The 17,940-nt window shown below is 34.7% G+C and overlaps 1 protein-coding gene across 3 annotated transcripts in view; it reads right to left on the bottom strand.

The window, feature by feature from the left end:
- The window catches only part of NLGN4X (neuroligin 4 X-linked), a gene marked incomplete at its 5' end in the record, with an annotated part of 147,505 nt that extends 130,199 nt beyond the window's left edge, over positions 1-17,306 (bottom strand). For 2 of the 3 annotated variants that reach the window (XM_082011463.1, XM_082011464.1), the window contains one exon: positions 16,835-17,306. In XM_082011463.1, coding sequence (XP_081867589.1) covers positions 16,835-17,306 — 472 coding nt within the window. Of the gene's footprint in view, positions 1-16,783 lie in introns of all 3 variants that reach the window. The other variant, XM_082011465.1, reaches the window with a different exon arrangement.
- Positions 17,307-17,940: the final 634 nt, after the last annotated feature.

The raw sequence follows: 17,940 nt of genomic DNA, 5'->3' as shown, positions 1-17,940 counted from the left end.
AGAATATTTGCTTTTAAACCCCATATTAGCCTAAACGCTACAACACAGTTCATATTATAAATGTGTGCGATGCAACGAAGCGACTTTACCCCTTGGTGGCAAAGCTGTAAATAAAATACAAATCAAAATTTATTTCTCCCATTTTAGACAACCACTACTAAGCTCCTAAAAACCAGGTTTGCCTAGGCAAACTAACACCATAGGCAAAATACCTCTGGAATCTGTATATACACCAATAATAACACAACAAAATCTCCATTTCGAGGATTTATTAGACTTAGGATTTATTTGGTATACTTTGAAACAATATGGTCTTAGCATAGAATAATACTTCTCTCTGTACAACACTGCTTTTTCTTCTACTCTGACATTATTAATTTGAATTAATTCCACACATGCTGCTTTGATCCTGTCAGTAAAAGTAATACATTGCATGTATTTCCAAGAAATGAAGCTGAGTGGACACAACAACAACAATAATGTATGGTCACAGGCAGATTTCTCCTCTGACACTCGCCTTTGAGTCTGCCAAATGCCACATATGCAGTCCCACACACGCTTCCCGCAGCCAGGCTGAAAACTTCCTGGCAGGAATAAATTGTCTAGTCAGACTGGTAATGGGAAGATGATGCTAAATCTAACAAGCGTTTTCTGAATTGTACAAAAAAAGATACTAGAAATGTGCTTTTAAACTTAAAAAAAAACCAAAACCAAACCTAACTCAGCACATTCATTAACTCCCTATTATTGTATTTTATATTATGAAACCCTGTGAGCCCAATGACTTGGATTACACTAATGCATACCATAGACTGATACATCTTGACATGAATGATAAACTTTCACTTTCATTAGGATTTTGTTACTAGATTGAATTGCCCTTACTGATTAAAATAAAATAAAATAAAATAAAATAAAATAAAATAAAATAAAATAAAATAAAATAAAATAGGGATGCTTGATGTATTTGAAGTAGTCTCACTTCAAAATCTCAACTGTTGGTTCTTTTTATGTCTTTTCTGTTACATTAAAGAGTCTCTTAGTATTTGCTATTATCTCCTCGTGAAGGTACTTAAACAATTTAACCAAGTCACTTTGCAAACGTCTTTTTGGTAAGCTAAAGAGATTGAGTACTTTATATCTTTTGCTGTGAGGCATTGTCTCTGGCTCTTAAGCAGCCCTTTTCTGCATTTTTCAGTTTTACCTGATTTTTAAAAATGTGAGCTTTATCAGTGTCCTAAAAAATATTGAGATTGAAAATACCAGCTGAAACAATTGCTACTGTATTTCACAGTAATGAAATACTAAAATAATGATGACTAGAAAAAGAAAAAAATTTTAAAAATGCAGTAGCTATCTAGTATCTCAAATTGGAACATATATCTGACAAGTCACATGGCTACTAATAGAGTAATTATTGGAATATATTAATTATTGGCAATGTGTATATTTAAAGCAAGGACTTCCTACCTGACATTTATTCTGCTTATTGTGAAGCTAAATTTAGACCTACCATTGTCAATAAAAAAGACCAGTACCGGCATTATATGCTATGTTGTTTTTTAAACAGATAATAATTGCAGAGGAGGAGTAAAAAGAGAAATTTTATTTATATCTGAATACAGCAAATTAAAGAGTTAATTAAAAACTGTCAGAATAAATTAAATTATAGAAAAGCCTTCCTGAAAGCTAGCTAAATTACCATGCAACTTGGATGCTGCTCTGCAGCTTTTGAGGCTGTTAGTCCGCTAATTTCAAAGGCTTAAACCTATTTATTGCTAATGAATATGTTATGCTGACAGCTCTAAAGACAGAAATATTATATTTATCTACAGGATGGGCATACAAAAGAACGTAAGTATGACTGTACTGAGGCAGATCAAAGACTGGAATTTCTTTCTTATAGTGAAGATATTTGAAACAGTAAAATGACACTTGCATTTTATTTCCAAATACTTATTTCCATGTACTTACACATCTGTGCTTGAAGAAATGGATGTAAAAGAAATAAACAAAGAATTACTATAGCTAACTAAGGAAGTTATCAGTTTTGTAAGGGCATAAGTTTGTGTTTCTTTAGCCGTCCAGTGAAATCTCAAGCATACAGGCTGATATCAAGACCTCCAGTGAACGCAGGGTTGTAATTGTGCAATAGGTAAGTATGCAATTAGAATCGATGATGAAAAGACTTTATAAGTCTTTTTTTTTTTTTTTTAAACAGGAACATCCATCTGGATAGTAAGAAACAGTAAAGAAATAGGTGAATGAATGAATAGGTGAATAGATGAACAAGTCGTTACTGACATGCAACTGGTAGGCAGGCAGCCATTGTGTGCAACAAAGTAGAGCACTATTATTTTCATTTTAACTGCTATTGAAACAAATACCTTTAACCTAATACAAAAACACCCCGCCTGGACCTCATTTCCACTTGTTGCAGTATAATTAAACTTTTAAAGTATCACGCAAATTCTTTACAAGTCAATGTTGGCCTATCATACAGCTTTCTCCCAAACTAGTCTCTGTGCACATAAAACCCTGAGACAGTATCTCAATATAATCATAGTATAGATTAGGACCTTTCTAGAAAACACAAATGCACTTATGACTAAATAAGAGACTGCTTTTGGCCTACACTAAAAGGTGGAAAAAGAACTACCAAAAAGTCCTTTTCAGACCTGTGAATAAAAGTCCAAAGGGAGAAAATAAAAAGCTAACGTTTGATGTAGAAAAGCACCTTATTTGCAGAGAAAGCAGAACATAGATACACTAAAGGGAGCATAGCTAAGAAATGGTGAAGACGCTGTGCTATTTAGGAAAAAAAGAAAGTAGGAAAGGTCATAATGAAATGTCTATATCCCATGACAAACATTTATCCTCTGGTATCTGTACTGTTATTCCTAGAAAAAGGTGGGTTTTCTTTACCAGATTAGATCTACTTTGCCATAGCCCAGTCTCACCAGAAAGGATGAACAATGGTCTGGTAGGAATTCAGGACAGCCTTCCCACTGACTGTAAAAATTAGTAACTTTTTTCACAGTCGCTGCTGCTTCCTCCTTCAACAACCTTGTCTAGCAAGTCAGTTGTGCTCAGTGAGGTCCAAACTAGAAAATTTATTGTCATGGCTATTTGCTAACTGTTAGCAGTTCCTCACGTTGCTAAAGCTTTGGATTGCTCCCCAAAGGTACTCGGCTTTCTCCATTGTTAAGCCCAAGTATTTAACTGTGGCACACTGCGTGACTTGGCTGCTATCAGATACTCTTTTAGTGGGTGTCCTGACAGCAGACTGGGCAAGATCCAACCTACTGCCTGCTGAACTTAAGAAAAAAACCTGCAGTGCTTATATTCTATCTAACAGAGCATACAAGTCCTCCCTAAAATTATAAGGGCTGCGCTTAATAGAAGTTTTCCTTTTGGGAGAAAATTGAGAGATCTACCAGCTTCCAAACTAATTTCCTCCAAGCTACAGCACTGACATCCCTGTTCAGAGAATAAAGGAACACTTTATATTTCTTTATTTATTTCTGTGGCCTTCAGCTTTACCTATGAAGTGTAACTTTCCTGCAAAAATGTAGTTCGTCCTTAGCTCTTTTACCTGATTCTGTCTATACTACTCCACTGTGCATTAGGGAATACTGAAGTGTAATGCAAATTATCAGAGTGCGCAGGTAATTTTTCAGGAAATGTCAATTAAATATGAAAGTAATTTTCAAAGCAATTATCAGGCAAATTGGTTAGTGCTTCTTCATTGTTAAAGAAAAATTCACAAGAGTGTACATACTCCCTGGGCTATAGGCAAGCCAACAACTTTGGAAAAAATTGTTGGAAAACAATACATAAGGCTCCTAAAACTCTTTCTTCATAAACTGCAGGAACTATTGCAGTATATATATGAGTGACATCAAGACTGCAAGAGTATGTCACTCTTTGTGTTCTTAAAAAAAAAGTGCTAATAAATTGTGGTCTCAAAATTCCCACCAAAAAAACATAGCAAATCACAGTTAACAATCTATCTGTGATTTCCGAATATCAAATTCACATTATTGATAAAAAACCAGAAAAAATCTGTTTATCCTCTTGATCTTCTACAATATATCATGTGAGAGTGGGAGGAATCACCCTTGTTTTATGCTGATGAACATACAGGGTGCTAGCCCTTGCTACTTTATTCCTTTTAATCTGAAGTTCATGTTACCTTCAGATACTACAACAAGGATAAAATTACCAATTACATATTCATATGTTGTCTTGATTACTAGAGATGACACATACTTAAATTCTTAAGCTGTGAACCATTACCATTACAAAACATTAGATAAAACTGTGGCTGTTCATACTATGTGAACCTTAAACTCATAACAAACAGGATAAAATGCATTAGCTCAAACATCTTTCGTTAATGTTTTTTTCATCTAGATTAAAAGACAGGGCATTTATAATAAAATAAGAATGTGCACATAGTCAACTCATGTACCTATCTCTCATACTGCAATAGCCCAATTGTGTCTGAACTCTTTGTAGTCATTCTTAGTTGTGGGGAAGACAGAACAATGTGCCTGCCAGTAGAGAGGGAACACACCCACCATGGAACCATTTAGACTTTGAAATTAAATCAAGGTTATAGACAAGGTTACAGCTAACTGGTCAGAGAAAGCAAGTTAGGGAATACAGAACCAAATTCTGTATTAAGGAAATAGGAACCAGGGAAAGGTGTGGTATTTTGTAGTAATAAACACCTCTTGGGGATGTAAACACAACTTTTTCTTGTTCTACATAAAGTGTGATGCGTGCAAAAATACAATGTCTTTGAAGAATTAAGCTCTGAAAACAAAAGTAGTTGGTTGCTCCCTGTAAGGGTTATTTAACAGCCACAAGAAGGCATAAATAGTCAGCACAGGTTAGGATCTTTGGTCTACACAGTCTTAGCTGACTGAAAAAGGCACGGAACAAGTTCCGTGCATAAGGAAAGCAACTGGGGGTCCCAAAGTGCTGGGCCCAGCATACAGGTACATATCTCATTAAGTCCAATCTCAGGAGGGTGTTTATAGGTCATGCAAAGTATTCATTTCAGAATGATCTACAAAGGTTATGCCATCTAGGTTGTAGCCAGCTGGCAGATCTGCTAGAGCAAACACTTCATATTGTACTCAGGAGTAATTTCTTTATTAGTTGAGAGATAATGAAGAAAATTAAACAACTCACAAACATTCCAAGCCATTATGTTGCATCTGCAAACAGCACACTTTCTTCCAAAATCCATTTCTGACTTGATGCTTTTGGTAAGCTTTATGAAAGAAACCTATTAACTATGCATCACATATTAGTAACAGCTTTTTAATTTTTTTAATCAATCAAGGGATCAATTTATTTGATCCCTTCTGAGTTTAAATACATTACACTAGCAGCTTATATGCCTTATCCAACCACAAACTTTTCCCCATCTTTCAGTATTTGAATGCCTTAGGATCCTCTTCTAGCATAAGCCTTATTTCCTATATGTCTTTTATCTTTTGGAAAAATTCTATCTGCCATCTCATTTCTGACTCTACTTTGTGAAGATCGAGAGTAAAGAATTAAGAGTACATTTTGACAGTAAGGCTTCATTCTTTTATGAGTAAATGAGTCAGATCATCTTTTAGATGCCCTGGTTCTAAACCTCTTTACAGAATTCTTTAAAATTGTCATGGTACAATAGCTCCCAAATCTATTGCCCTTTGGACCTTCCAGAGTTTTGCTTAGAGGTTACAATACAATGCAATTGTATGCAAAGTGTTGCCAGTAAATGGGTCACGGAGGAGAATAAGATAGAGCCTAGAAAAAACTATGCATACAAATAAAAGTAAAAATGTAGTCTTTCAGTTTGTTAGTATATAGGAAGTAACTTGAACCAACAGCGGCATTTCCTCCTTGCAGTTGTTTCTAACCCTAATCAGAGAAAATCAATCCATTTTCTAAATGGAAAACCAAGGCACAAAGACAGCAGATAGTATATCTCACATCTCTCTCTGTTAGAAATGCCCTCAAACCACCTCTGTCCCAATGTACCTTATCAATACATTACTTTTGGTAAATAATAATAAAAAAAAGATAAAAACAAAAACCCAGGCAATTTTGCTTCACACCTCTGTATTAAACAAGAAATATCTAGTAAACCTGTACATGAAATGGAGAATATGGAAGGTAAATTAGTAGGTGCTTGTGGTGCTAACTAATGCGTAAAAAGAAATAGAAAAGTTCCAAAAAAAAGGAAAAGAAAAAAGGTTACTTGTGGTAAAATAACACATTCACTAAGTACCCATGAAGAAAAACACACATGTTTAACTAGCTCCACTTATAATACAGAAATAACTGTTTCATCATCTGGTTTTAGGAACTAATGGTGACTATCTTGTCATTTATGTCGAGGTAAAGTGTGAAAAAGATCACTAGAGAAAAAAACTAATATAGGCCAGCAAAACCAAAAGTTATTTATTTCAAATTTGAAACAGTTAATCTTCCGAACACTAAGACATCCTTATTTACTGTGATAGATATTATGCAAAACAAGCAAGATAAAATAGCATGCATTTAGAAGTTTGATACAATATTAATGAATAACATATCTGGAAGCAGCATTCACAAATTGCATAAACTATTAATTTCATAATATTTTTAAAACCTGATGCATACTGCTACCTTCTAAACTTATTACTTACTAACTTCTTTAATTATTTAAGAATAATAAAAAGATATCTTTATTATTACAGGCCACATTTTCAAAAGTGTTAAAAGATGAAAATGACTGGTTGAATTAAAGCAAGATAGATGTTACACGACATTTCAAATATCTGAACTTTTTCCCACTCTTGAGTCTTGCAATACCCCAAGTACTTGCTGAGCATATTTATACAATGGGTCGTGGGACGAACATTTCATGATGACAACCAAAATGCAAGCAAGTGCTGCTCAGCTGAAAATGAAAAATGAAAACAACAAAACCTAAATTTAAGAAAACCCTAATATACCACCGTACACTTCATGAGATCCTCATTTACGACCCTATAAGGCCAAAGGCAGCTTGACAGGCATAGCTGAGTGGCCCACTGAAGGAATCCAGTACAGAAGGACTGAGATGTGAGAGAATCGGGTTTTCTCTCTTTACCTGATCCATTCTTGCCTACTGCATAGCTAATTTTCTGCTCCAACTATTTCTTAGCTCTCTCCTTTCCAAATATTATTTAATAGCTAATATTTCCTCACCTTTTGCCATTCCTTGTGTGTAACTTTGGTAAAATGAGATATAATGAAGAATATCTGGACAATACCTTTTGCAGAAGTGGAAACCAAGGCTACATCTATTTTATGATATTCACTTGTAAATTGAACAAAGGTATTCACTTATAACATGAGCAGAGACAGTGGCAAAACTCACTAGCATCAAGTGGTTGCAAGGAAACTGAATAAAAAGAAAAGAAATATGGCTTGAACATCCCTTAGCAGTTTATTGTGAAAATGGCTGCAGATAAGAATAAAAGTTTACCTATTCAATCCATCCACTATGTTTTAATTCTAGGAATAAGACTGAAAATATTACAGATAACCCCTTGATAATTAAAATAAAGAATAAACCATCCAGCATGATTTTTAGAAACTTCTACCACTTTTAAGATCACGTTACTGAGTTTACTTGTATTCAGTTCTTTCTTCAATCTGTTTTCATTATTCCCCCTGAGAGACTGATGTAGTAAACTGGTCTCTTCGGTACAAAGTTTGTGTCACTTTCTTTGACTAAATGTAAAGGTAAATCTTAGTGTCAAAGCACAATAATTATTTCATATGGATGGTTTTACTCATCATCACAGTAAACATCTGATTTGATACAGCTCCTAAGGACATACCCTAGTCATCAGTTGCAACTCAACCTATTGCACCTATTCCCTGAAGGCAATACAAGATCTATAGTTTCAGTAGAGGGGGGTCCTGATGATAAAAGCACCTCAAATCAACAAGACCATAAATATTCCAGTCCTTTTGAATCAGACACATTATGACCGGAAGCAAGGTATTTTGGAGGAGCTGCCCTCCAAAATTTTTGTAATTTGGCACTTTGAATGACTTAATATAGCTTAGCTATACTGTTAAATCCAACGTGATGATAACAAAAACTTTAAACACTCTGTACTGCCAGTGAGGATGAAATTTCCGCATACTGAACTTTGTTGTCTCAGGGAAATAAAAGGATGCAAAACGCATTTGGCATTTTGCATGATTCAGCTCTATGGACAGAAAATGAAGAGTCAATGGCATTCCTTGGAAAAAAAAATAATCTGCCTGTGTCTAAGTTGAAGTTATAAATTAGAAGGAAAAAATTATTCCTTTTTCCATACAAACGTTTCTACCAACTCACGATAACCAAACAGATAAAATTCTCTACTTTGGAATAAATTCCCCCTTTGAATGCCTTGTAAGAATTTCAAAGCAAGTGATATTATGTGCTATTTAATTACAAACTGGTGCATTCTCAGTATGCTTCTCATCTAAACTTTTATTATTTTATAATAATCAATTAGTTGTGTGTAATTTTGTCCATGCGAGTGCATGTTTTGCTTGGATAGGTTTTATTCCATATAGAAATTCCTCAATCAAAAAAAATAGAACCAACACTTGCAACGTTATTAATTTTCAGCTTGGGAAAGGCGGATAGGATCCCTTCCGATCTGTTTAAAGGCCATAAACCAGCACTTGTTTGTATGCTTTACTACTGTGTTCACCACCATCTTTCGCCGCGTTCTCAAATGATGTCGAGAGTGAAAAAATTAGTTTGCTGGTAACTTGTGCTCCCTCTGCTGGCTGAATAAAACATGAAGTGCAAGTGAAAACACAACCACTGGGCCATTATATAAATGCAGAATTATTACTTGAAATTTCCTAGCCACATTAAAAATACCACATAAAAGATAATTTGATTCTAATTTATTTGTAAGAGCATGATATGTATATATTTGGATTGGGTTTTCATTTGCCCTACTGCATATTTACTAACTCAGACAATGTATCCATGATTCCAGCTATGATGGCTTATAAACATTACCAGTGATTAATCAGATAGTCGTTTGAGTCAGCACAAAGTAATTTCTCTCCATTAGATTAAACATGACACACCCTGTCAATTAAAAATCCATTTAACACAAACCCCACAATAATAAGCATTTTGGAGAGAGGCACCAGAAGTTCCATTTCTGAGTAAAATTCCCTATATATAGTGTAGGAATCTGGCTTAGTACTGCAAGTAAATTTATTCTTCACTATAAGTTTGCCTACAGCAAGAACTGTAAAAGACAAATTTTCCTTTTATTATGACAATTCTGTAATGGATTTTTAATACATCAGCACCAGATAGCTGTAAGCATTAGTTCATTTTCACGGTTTTATAATAATTATTTTTTATTGTTTTTTTTTCCTTTGGGTACCAGGAGCAACATCCAGATTAAAAAATTCTAAATCCTAAGAAAATAAATTCATTCATATTCCTTTAGATGATGATAATATCACAAACAAAAATTAAAAATGCTATCTTCGACATTCTTTATTTTTTCTACTTGGATAACAACTAACATTCAACTAATACTGTCACAAATTGTGAGCATATGTAATTGATTATATGCCATTAGAATTCTAGCTTTATCTGGAATCATAAAGAAGTACTTTACATAAAGACTTGACCACTGGAGATACTCTTTCACTTTAGAAAGGATGACAAACAAAAGGGCTGTGTAAAAAGCTATTATAAAAATGTTTTTGTCTTAATTTCAGTTGTCAACAATTTTGTCACAATTCTGAGGAGCAAATGATGAACATTTGCTTTATTTCAAATTTGCATTAGTTTATTTTGTAAATATCTAAATATTTCTAGACCAGAGTTGCATATTTGTCTGGTTCACACACTACCTATGATTATCATATTCATGTGGGGACAATCCCTTCAAGTATTTCCACAGCTCTGGACTGATTTATGAGCCTTGTGACTTAGTTGAGCTACTCAGCAAGTGCCAGTTTTGTCTGAAGCTGCAATTAATGTGCTAAGCAAGGGACACTAACAAATTTGAATGAAAAGATACAAATAACTTTCAAAACTTTCTGACTTATACAAAAAATACCTGAAGGAAGATCACTGAGATCACAAAGCCTTAATAGGAAATCAAAGCTAATACAGGTGGTATGGCTATGACACTGCTAAGATGTGAGCATATTCCATATTATTCACTCCTCGGAAGTCTGATGAGGACCCACTGCACTCCCTAGGACATAGGCACTGCCTCGGTGTTAGTAGGTGTCATGTTGGTTTGTGTTTTGTCAGAAAGGAAGATGACACATAGTGAAAAGCAGCAGTGTACAAAGACAAGCTTTGCAGGATTGCAGAGGAAAACTATGTTAAAAAACCAAACAAAACACACCAAAAAAAACCCAAAACACCCTGAAGAGACAAGTGGGAGTCAATGGGCAGAATGAAGAAAAATTGCCCATCTGACTGTCTCATGTCGCACATGACTAAAGACTGTTCCTTTTGTGTCAGTAAGCGAAATGGCACAGCCTCTACAACTCCAAAGGCGCTGCTCTTTGACTAAAAGGGTGATAAAATTAATTTTCTTTGCAGAAGAAACATTAGTTCATCATGTGCTAAAGAATATTCCCCCCATTCTAGGAGGTTTTTCACTCTCCTAGAAGCAATGATGAGACCCCAGGAAACTGTGCCAAAAATCCTGTTCAGATCAGATAATGTCATATTTAATACTGAGTCTTCTCGCCGGGCTTCACTGCCTATCAGTCCCTGAAAAGGCCATTTGGGCGCAATCCTGTAAAGTGCCTGTGGAATGGGCAACTCCTTGAAGGACAGCATTTTGAAATCAGCAACTAAATCTGAATTTAGTTCTAAGGATTTAAGAACTTTATTTCATCTAGATTAGAGTCCTGTTCGTTGGTGTCAGAAGGTATTTGTGACTGTTAAAAGCAAGAATGTAAAATAAGGGCCTGGATTACCCACAGCTTTATCCTAGTAGGCAGAGGAGAGTCAGACATATGCCACCTTCTTTCTCACAGATGCTGCAATATTTCTGGATTAGGAGGAGGGGATATATTGGACCCTAACAGTGAAAGAATTGGCTTGAGGCGCCTTGACACCATGGGGAGTTTATGTTTCACAATGGAGAGCAATTTTCTCTCTGATGCTAAAAAGTTTATGCTTATGTTCAACTGGGATTATGTGCAATAATTCCAATGTTAACATTTCGTATTGTAATTGCTATCTGCTATTAATCCCTCTCACTTTGGAAAGTGATACAAGCATTTTAAAAAAGGATATGTTTTATTGTCTATAATTTTTGTAAAGTATAAGCTGAAATGCATTTAAATACCAAAAGAATTTTAAAAATTCATTTGTATTTTTGCAAAGACAAAGAATTGACTAAAAAGTTGGAGGTTAAAAATAAACCAGTCATTGGCAAAAACTGTGACAATCTTGAAACAGAGAACAAATTTTTGTTGTATTCTGTTTTGTCTCAGATAAACATTTATTGTAATATGACACTGTTCAAATGTTATCATCTATTAAAAAAGCACTCCTAAATATGTTTTAAAACAGGTTTAAAACATTTTAAAAAATATAACTACATTCAATTAATTTCCTTTTAAAAATACTTCAGAAAACAGAAGTAAAACTCTATGTTCCTATACCAATTACACAAATTATAACTGACTTTAAAAAATACATAATAAAGATTTGGAGGAAGAATCAAAACTATAAAAATATAAAAAATAATGTTGTGCAATATTCCACCTATATTGTACATTATTTACTGTTTTTTCTGTATGGACCCTTATTTCTCATATCAATAAAGATTAGATTGAATTGAATAAAAATTGAATAGCTTACTTTTTTTTATGCTGCCATCAGTTGTAAAGATGAGAATCATCTTTCTAAGATCTTATTCTTCTCCCCCCAAAAAAGGGAAGAAATCAGGTTTTTATCAATTAAGTTTTATCAGAGTAATTTTGATTTAAAAAAACCCCAAAACCTTTTTCTAGGTTAAACAGACACCGCAATTCAACAGCAATGGCAAGGAGAAGGCTGTAAATGCTGTTATATACTAAGCAGACATTTGGCTAATATGAAAAAGTGGCACAGTACACAAGCTATAGAAATCATCTAAGGCACATTTTCATCAGCTTTGTTCAAGTTTTTAAATTCTTTATTTCTTAGTCAAATAAACACAGTCTAAAGATGTAGGTACCTTTTCTCTACATCACTGCCCAGAGAAGAAACACTGCTCATGTCTTTGCTGTTGCCCAAGAATTTTTTTCTTCCTGGTTGCCCAGTTAAATATACCACTAATCCTGGACAACATTCAGTTTTCTAATCTAATGGAAAAAAAAAAAATTACCTACCCATTCAGTCTTAATAAATGTCATGGTCTACCACCTTTTTTTGTCACTTCAGCTGTATTTATTGTGATGTAAATGAGATAAGAGCTCACAGAGCATTTTTAGTTAGCAAACCCTTGAAGATGTTAAATACTTCATTAGTCAATCCCTAACAGATCTATAGCGTTTGGATAGCTACCCATTTGTGTAAAATGTACCCTCTATGCATATACCAAAATAAGTAAAGTGTATATGCTTATTAATGATCATGCAAAGACAACAAAAAACAGCTTTTTTATTTTATTTTCTGTTTTGATCTGAACAGAGGTTTTAAACAAACAAAACAAAAATTATTTGTTCGTGCTGTTGGTTTTTGTGTGGTTTTTTTTTTATCTTGCCTTGCTATGAATACAGTTTTGAAGTTTCTCATGAAAGAAATAAAAATACAGGGTTTTTCTGGGATTTTTTTGGTTATATTTTTTCCCTCAGTTATGATAGCAGTTAGCAATCTCCTTCAGCATCTACAGATTCAAATGATAAAGGCCAAGGATTAAGCACAGCCGATTAACAGTCTGTGTCCTCTTCAATCTAGCATTTCCACTGTGGATAAACCCATATTCAGACTGAAGTTATAATAAACAGACTGTCCTCAATATCATTTCCCTAGATGACCTCCCCAAAACTGACATTCAAGTATTCTTGTGGAAAATTACAGTTTATAGTAACTGGTAAAGCAGATGAGACAATATATACCCACATAAATTACTCTGAAGATCAAGCCAAATGTTTAGAAAGCAAGTTGGATAAAATGATAATTTTACTATAGATTTTTTTCAGTTCTGAGTAATTTCTTATGATTATAGGTTTGACATATAAAATAAAAGCAGTTTGCTAAATTTTATCTTTATTGTTTGTACTGTGTCTCTTTAAAATAACTGCATAATTATTTATACTTATTATGACAAAAAAACCCTTGATGCATTACAGTGTTTGTAATTCTTTCCCTTCCAAAGGCAAAGGAAAACAAACACTGAGATTTTCCAGCTACATTAGATTCTCTGAAATATAAGTGTTACTCAAAGGAAGGTGTCAGTACAAACCATTTATCCAGTGAACAACAGTAAGAGTAAAAATCTGCGTGGACAGATTTGCAGAAATATTCTATTAGGTATGTGTTTTGATTTCTACCATAAATTGTATTTTCACCTAAAATGAAAAAAAGAGCCCCTAAAAACAAAGATAGTTTTTGCTTCGTAAGAACATTTTAACATTGAAAATTCTGACAGGATTCTGCTGCTGTTTGACACTTCAAATCCAGAATCATGTGGGTCAAAAGAAAGGCTATAACTAATACAGATATGAACCGTGTAACAGGACATTTTGATTTGTTTACCTTGATGTTCCAACTATTTTAAGGAAATATTGAATTCCACGTCATTTAATTTCAGTGTACTTCTTCAGAGAGAAGCAGCAACATTTCAAACCGTTTTATTATAAATAACTAATCTTATCTACCCAGTTAAAGGGACTGTATTCTAGTCTTGTTTCCATTAGTTTGTACTGGCAGAATTCCAGTGAAGCAATTCTGAAATCAGATGAATGCATGTGTGCATTTATTCTTCAATTCTATATTCAAAGTACATGATCAAAATTTGGTTCCCTTTGACCAAACCATGCAAGTGATAAGAAACAGGTCATGATATATAATGCAACCCCTCCGCCCCCAAGAAAACAAAATAAAAAAATCCCACCAAACCTGAGCTGCATTTTGATTAGTGATTCACTAGAACTGGTTTGAAGCAAGCACTGCATGCCACCACAGTTAATTCATTGGTGCTGTTCATCAATTCTTTTCACCGATGTTTAAAAAAAAAAGATTGCATAAAATGATTCGCATTAAGTTTCACAGTCAGAACATTAATTAGGTTTGGAAGATTCCATCCATCTTTTTCTGCAGACACAAAACAGTTTCAAAGCTTTTTAAAGTAAATCTGTACTTGAGAAATAATTAAAAATGTGAATTTAACTCAAAGTCTCTCACTTTGAGATCTTGCTTCAAAAACTAATTTCATCATTTGTCTCCATAACAACATAGCTTATTTTTGCCAACTAAGACTCATATAATGAAGCACAATGTGTTTAATCAGACTGTATGGGCTACAATTTAAGGCTATTTATGTTTAATATGATTTGGAGACACACTAACTTAGGAGATGTGATTTGTAGGTCATTTCTCTTTAATTATCTTTATGAGCAGAAAGTTGCATGTTTTCCCCACCAAAAAAGCCACACTGAGTTATATTTAGCTAGTGATAAGATATACAGCATACAATTAAAAGATCATGTACTCCATTTATTCATTTTTAAGTTTCTCATTCCCCACTGGAACCTGTTAAAAATGCTTGTCATATTGGACAGGAACAATCATCACTGACATCAAACCTTGTCTCTCATTATTCAGTTATATAGTCTTTTATGCATGGGTTTATATTTTGAAGTGGATGTATAAAAGAAAATAGATTCCATTTGTATGCTATTTAGTGTAAAAAAAAATATCTAAAACGAGGAGAAAGAGTAAGACACAATTTTTGTGGAATTAAGTGAACAAAAAGGTTTACAACAGGTAAAAATAAATTTATCAATCCTTTCTATTTTTAACAGCAAATGCCATTAACTATTACATGCAAGATGAGGAATTTTATAGGTTATTAGTCATTCAGCACACAGTATTTTATTGTTCTCCATTTGATATCAAATATTCTTTTCCTAGACATTTGTATATATTTTTCCATGTCTAATTTCCTGTCTTCCTTAACTAATGGATGAAACTTCGTATTACTAGATTGGAGGAATATATGAATTTATTAACACTGGGCTTTAAAATAAGACTGAGTTAGCAGAGCTGATATTCCTTCAGTGAGAACAAATAAAATCTTAACCTGAAATGCTTTCTTAGGGCAAGATCACCCTAGTGACTAATTAAAAGCTGCAGGATAAAATCCACAAGATCATAAACAAAGTCGGGAAAGAATTATCTAGGTTATTATCCAAGGAGTGAGATACAGTGCAACGAAGACTGGAAGAGGGAAAGAGCTGAGTGGAAAGATCTGCTCTTTCATCTACACACAAACACACACACACACACACACGTGCACACAGAGCCTCCATGCACACAGATTTTCTTTCAGAGAGCTTTTCATTTAAGCAGCTTGGTAGTATTTATGTTTACAGGGTTCCCAGTATTCCCAAACCTTACCCCTTTATTTTTAGCTTTCAACTTTTTTCTTCAGCTGATGAGAACAGGAAAAGAAAGTGGTGTGTTTATTGCTGGCAAACAGCTTGGAAATTCTGAGTAAAGAAGCCAATCAACGCAGAAGGATTATAATAATCAAAGTACAAAATTTGCATATTTAGAGTATGGTTACTGAGAAATAACAATGCCTTGGTTATGCAAATCAAACCCCCAGCTAAAGTGAAGGGATTTGCATATCTGGGAGAAATCTGTCATGTTATGCATCAGTAACTACATTCTAAATGGCTGAAAGAACTGGCTTTTAGCAGAATATTAAATATAATTGCCAATAGAATTTTTTATTTTCTTGTGATATAGAATAAACTTAAATCTTTTGGGGCGTGCTGAAAACAGGTCTTCTTGTTTGTAGGAAGCAATACCATTCAGAACAACTAAATAAACATTCAGTATGCCATAAAGCTAGAATTTTTAAGATTGAAATCATGAAAATGGTCAAAGAATTGTGTGTTACCAATTCTGTTCATTGTTTTTGTCTATAGAAGGTGGTTTAAAGTAGCCTTCTTGAGAAAGGATTGTGGAAAACAGTTTAAAGCCACTTGTTTGGCTCTGCATAATAATGTCATGTTCACTTCATTTTAAATTTAGTGAATGAAGAAAAAGAAGTTGGACTGAAAGGTTTCATAGGTAAAAATCCTGGGGAAAAACTGCAGACTGAACTACTATAACAATTTTCTATTATCTATTAAAATCAAGCAGAGTTAACAGTTGGCACAGAAGTATTATAATAAAACTAAAGAAAAAAAATTAAGGATATTCACCTTTAAAAATAGTATGTGGCAATATTTGTACCATTCATGCATAAGAAAATAAATATGTTATTTCTGGATAATGTTTATTTCCCCTTTCCTCTCTTGTGAATGATGCTCTCCTGCAGTTCAGATGTAAACTTAAGGCTGGCTTACACACCCTGGCCACCGCCTGCAAATGAAATTGCGGTCTGGTGTTACACTGAAACATTCAAGCATGTTCAATCTACAAAGTATTACTTATAATGTATATTCAGAGGCATGATCCATTTCCACAGATAAAATATGGAGGAAACTGAGCAAGCTGCTTTGAAGACCTGGCTATTACTCATGTGCGGAACTGGTGAGTGCACTGCAGGGTGGTCCTTAGAGTACTTACCATCCTCTGTGGGCACATAGATATTCAAATACAGACAGTCTTCATTTTGATCTTGAACATATGTCACCACAGTATCCAGGTTGGCTGTAAACCAGACTGGCAGCATGTCGTTGAGCAGTGACCTCTCATCCAGGTATTGCGGGCAGACGGCAGCAAATTGTGTGGCGTTGCGGACACCCGTCCAAGATGAGGGTGGCTCTGGGGGCTGAAATCGCCTTTCTCCGGTTGGAGGAGAGGCATAAGGAACACCCAGGTACTGCTCCACCGGACCAAGGATCTCATTAGGCAAAGGTGTTCTTAAACCACGTATTTTGCCATAATTAGTGGTAACAACTGGGTATTGTGCTTGGCCATCAATGAGAGTAAATCGTATCGCCAGTGCAGTTATCCACAGGAGGAAGTTAGAATTCAACATGACACACACCGGGGTGAAGATCAAAGGCAGCCATAGGAGTCCCATTGGTTTCGACATTATTTAAATCAACATCAGCAGGGCTCTTTTTTCCGCAGCCAGGAGAAAATTAATCAGTCAAGGAAAATGAAAGCTAATAAAATTAAAAAGTAGTCAAAAAGAAACGAATTGAGGAAAAATGTAACCTTGTTCAGGCAGCGAAAAACCAAAAGCCGATATGTGGCAGGTGCCTCAGCTGACTGGCCGTAGACAAATCCCAACGTCAGAAGAACCAAGGGGGTGTTTGCCCCTAAGGCCCATCCCAGACTTCAGTGTTGGCTTAGCCCTGGCGACGCACAGCACTTCCCAGCAAGTAGCGTGTGGAGAGATCCGCAGTCACTCTACTTCCCCAGCAAAATGGCTGCTTCCAGTGAAGTCCAGCCCACTCAGCCTGTGGCCAAGAGAAAACAAGCAATTCAAATCAACAGACACATTCATATCGGCATAAATCTAAAAAAACCCCAAACCAAACGACTAAATTCACACATACTTCCATGTCAAGGCCCACAGATGTTTTATGAATTGTAAGCACCATGGTTAGCTATGTGTTTCCAAAGACACGTAAGGTAAGAGAGCTGAAAATTGAAGCTTTCAAAGGTTATACCACAGACCAAATATTTCTGCTTCTGTATATGCTTCCAAACCAAACCACAGC

Source organism: Phaethon aethereus, assembly GCF_964289735.1.
Source record: "Phaethon aethereus genome assembly, chromosome: 1".
NCBI lineage: Eukaryota > Metazoa > Chordata > Aves > Phaethontiformes > Phaethontidae > Phaethon > Phaethon aethereus.
The sequence above is the reverse complement of the archived record's forward strand: the minus strand, read 5'-3'. Positions and strand labels throughout refer to the sequence as shown.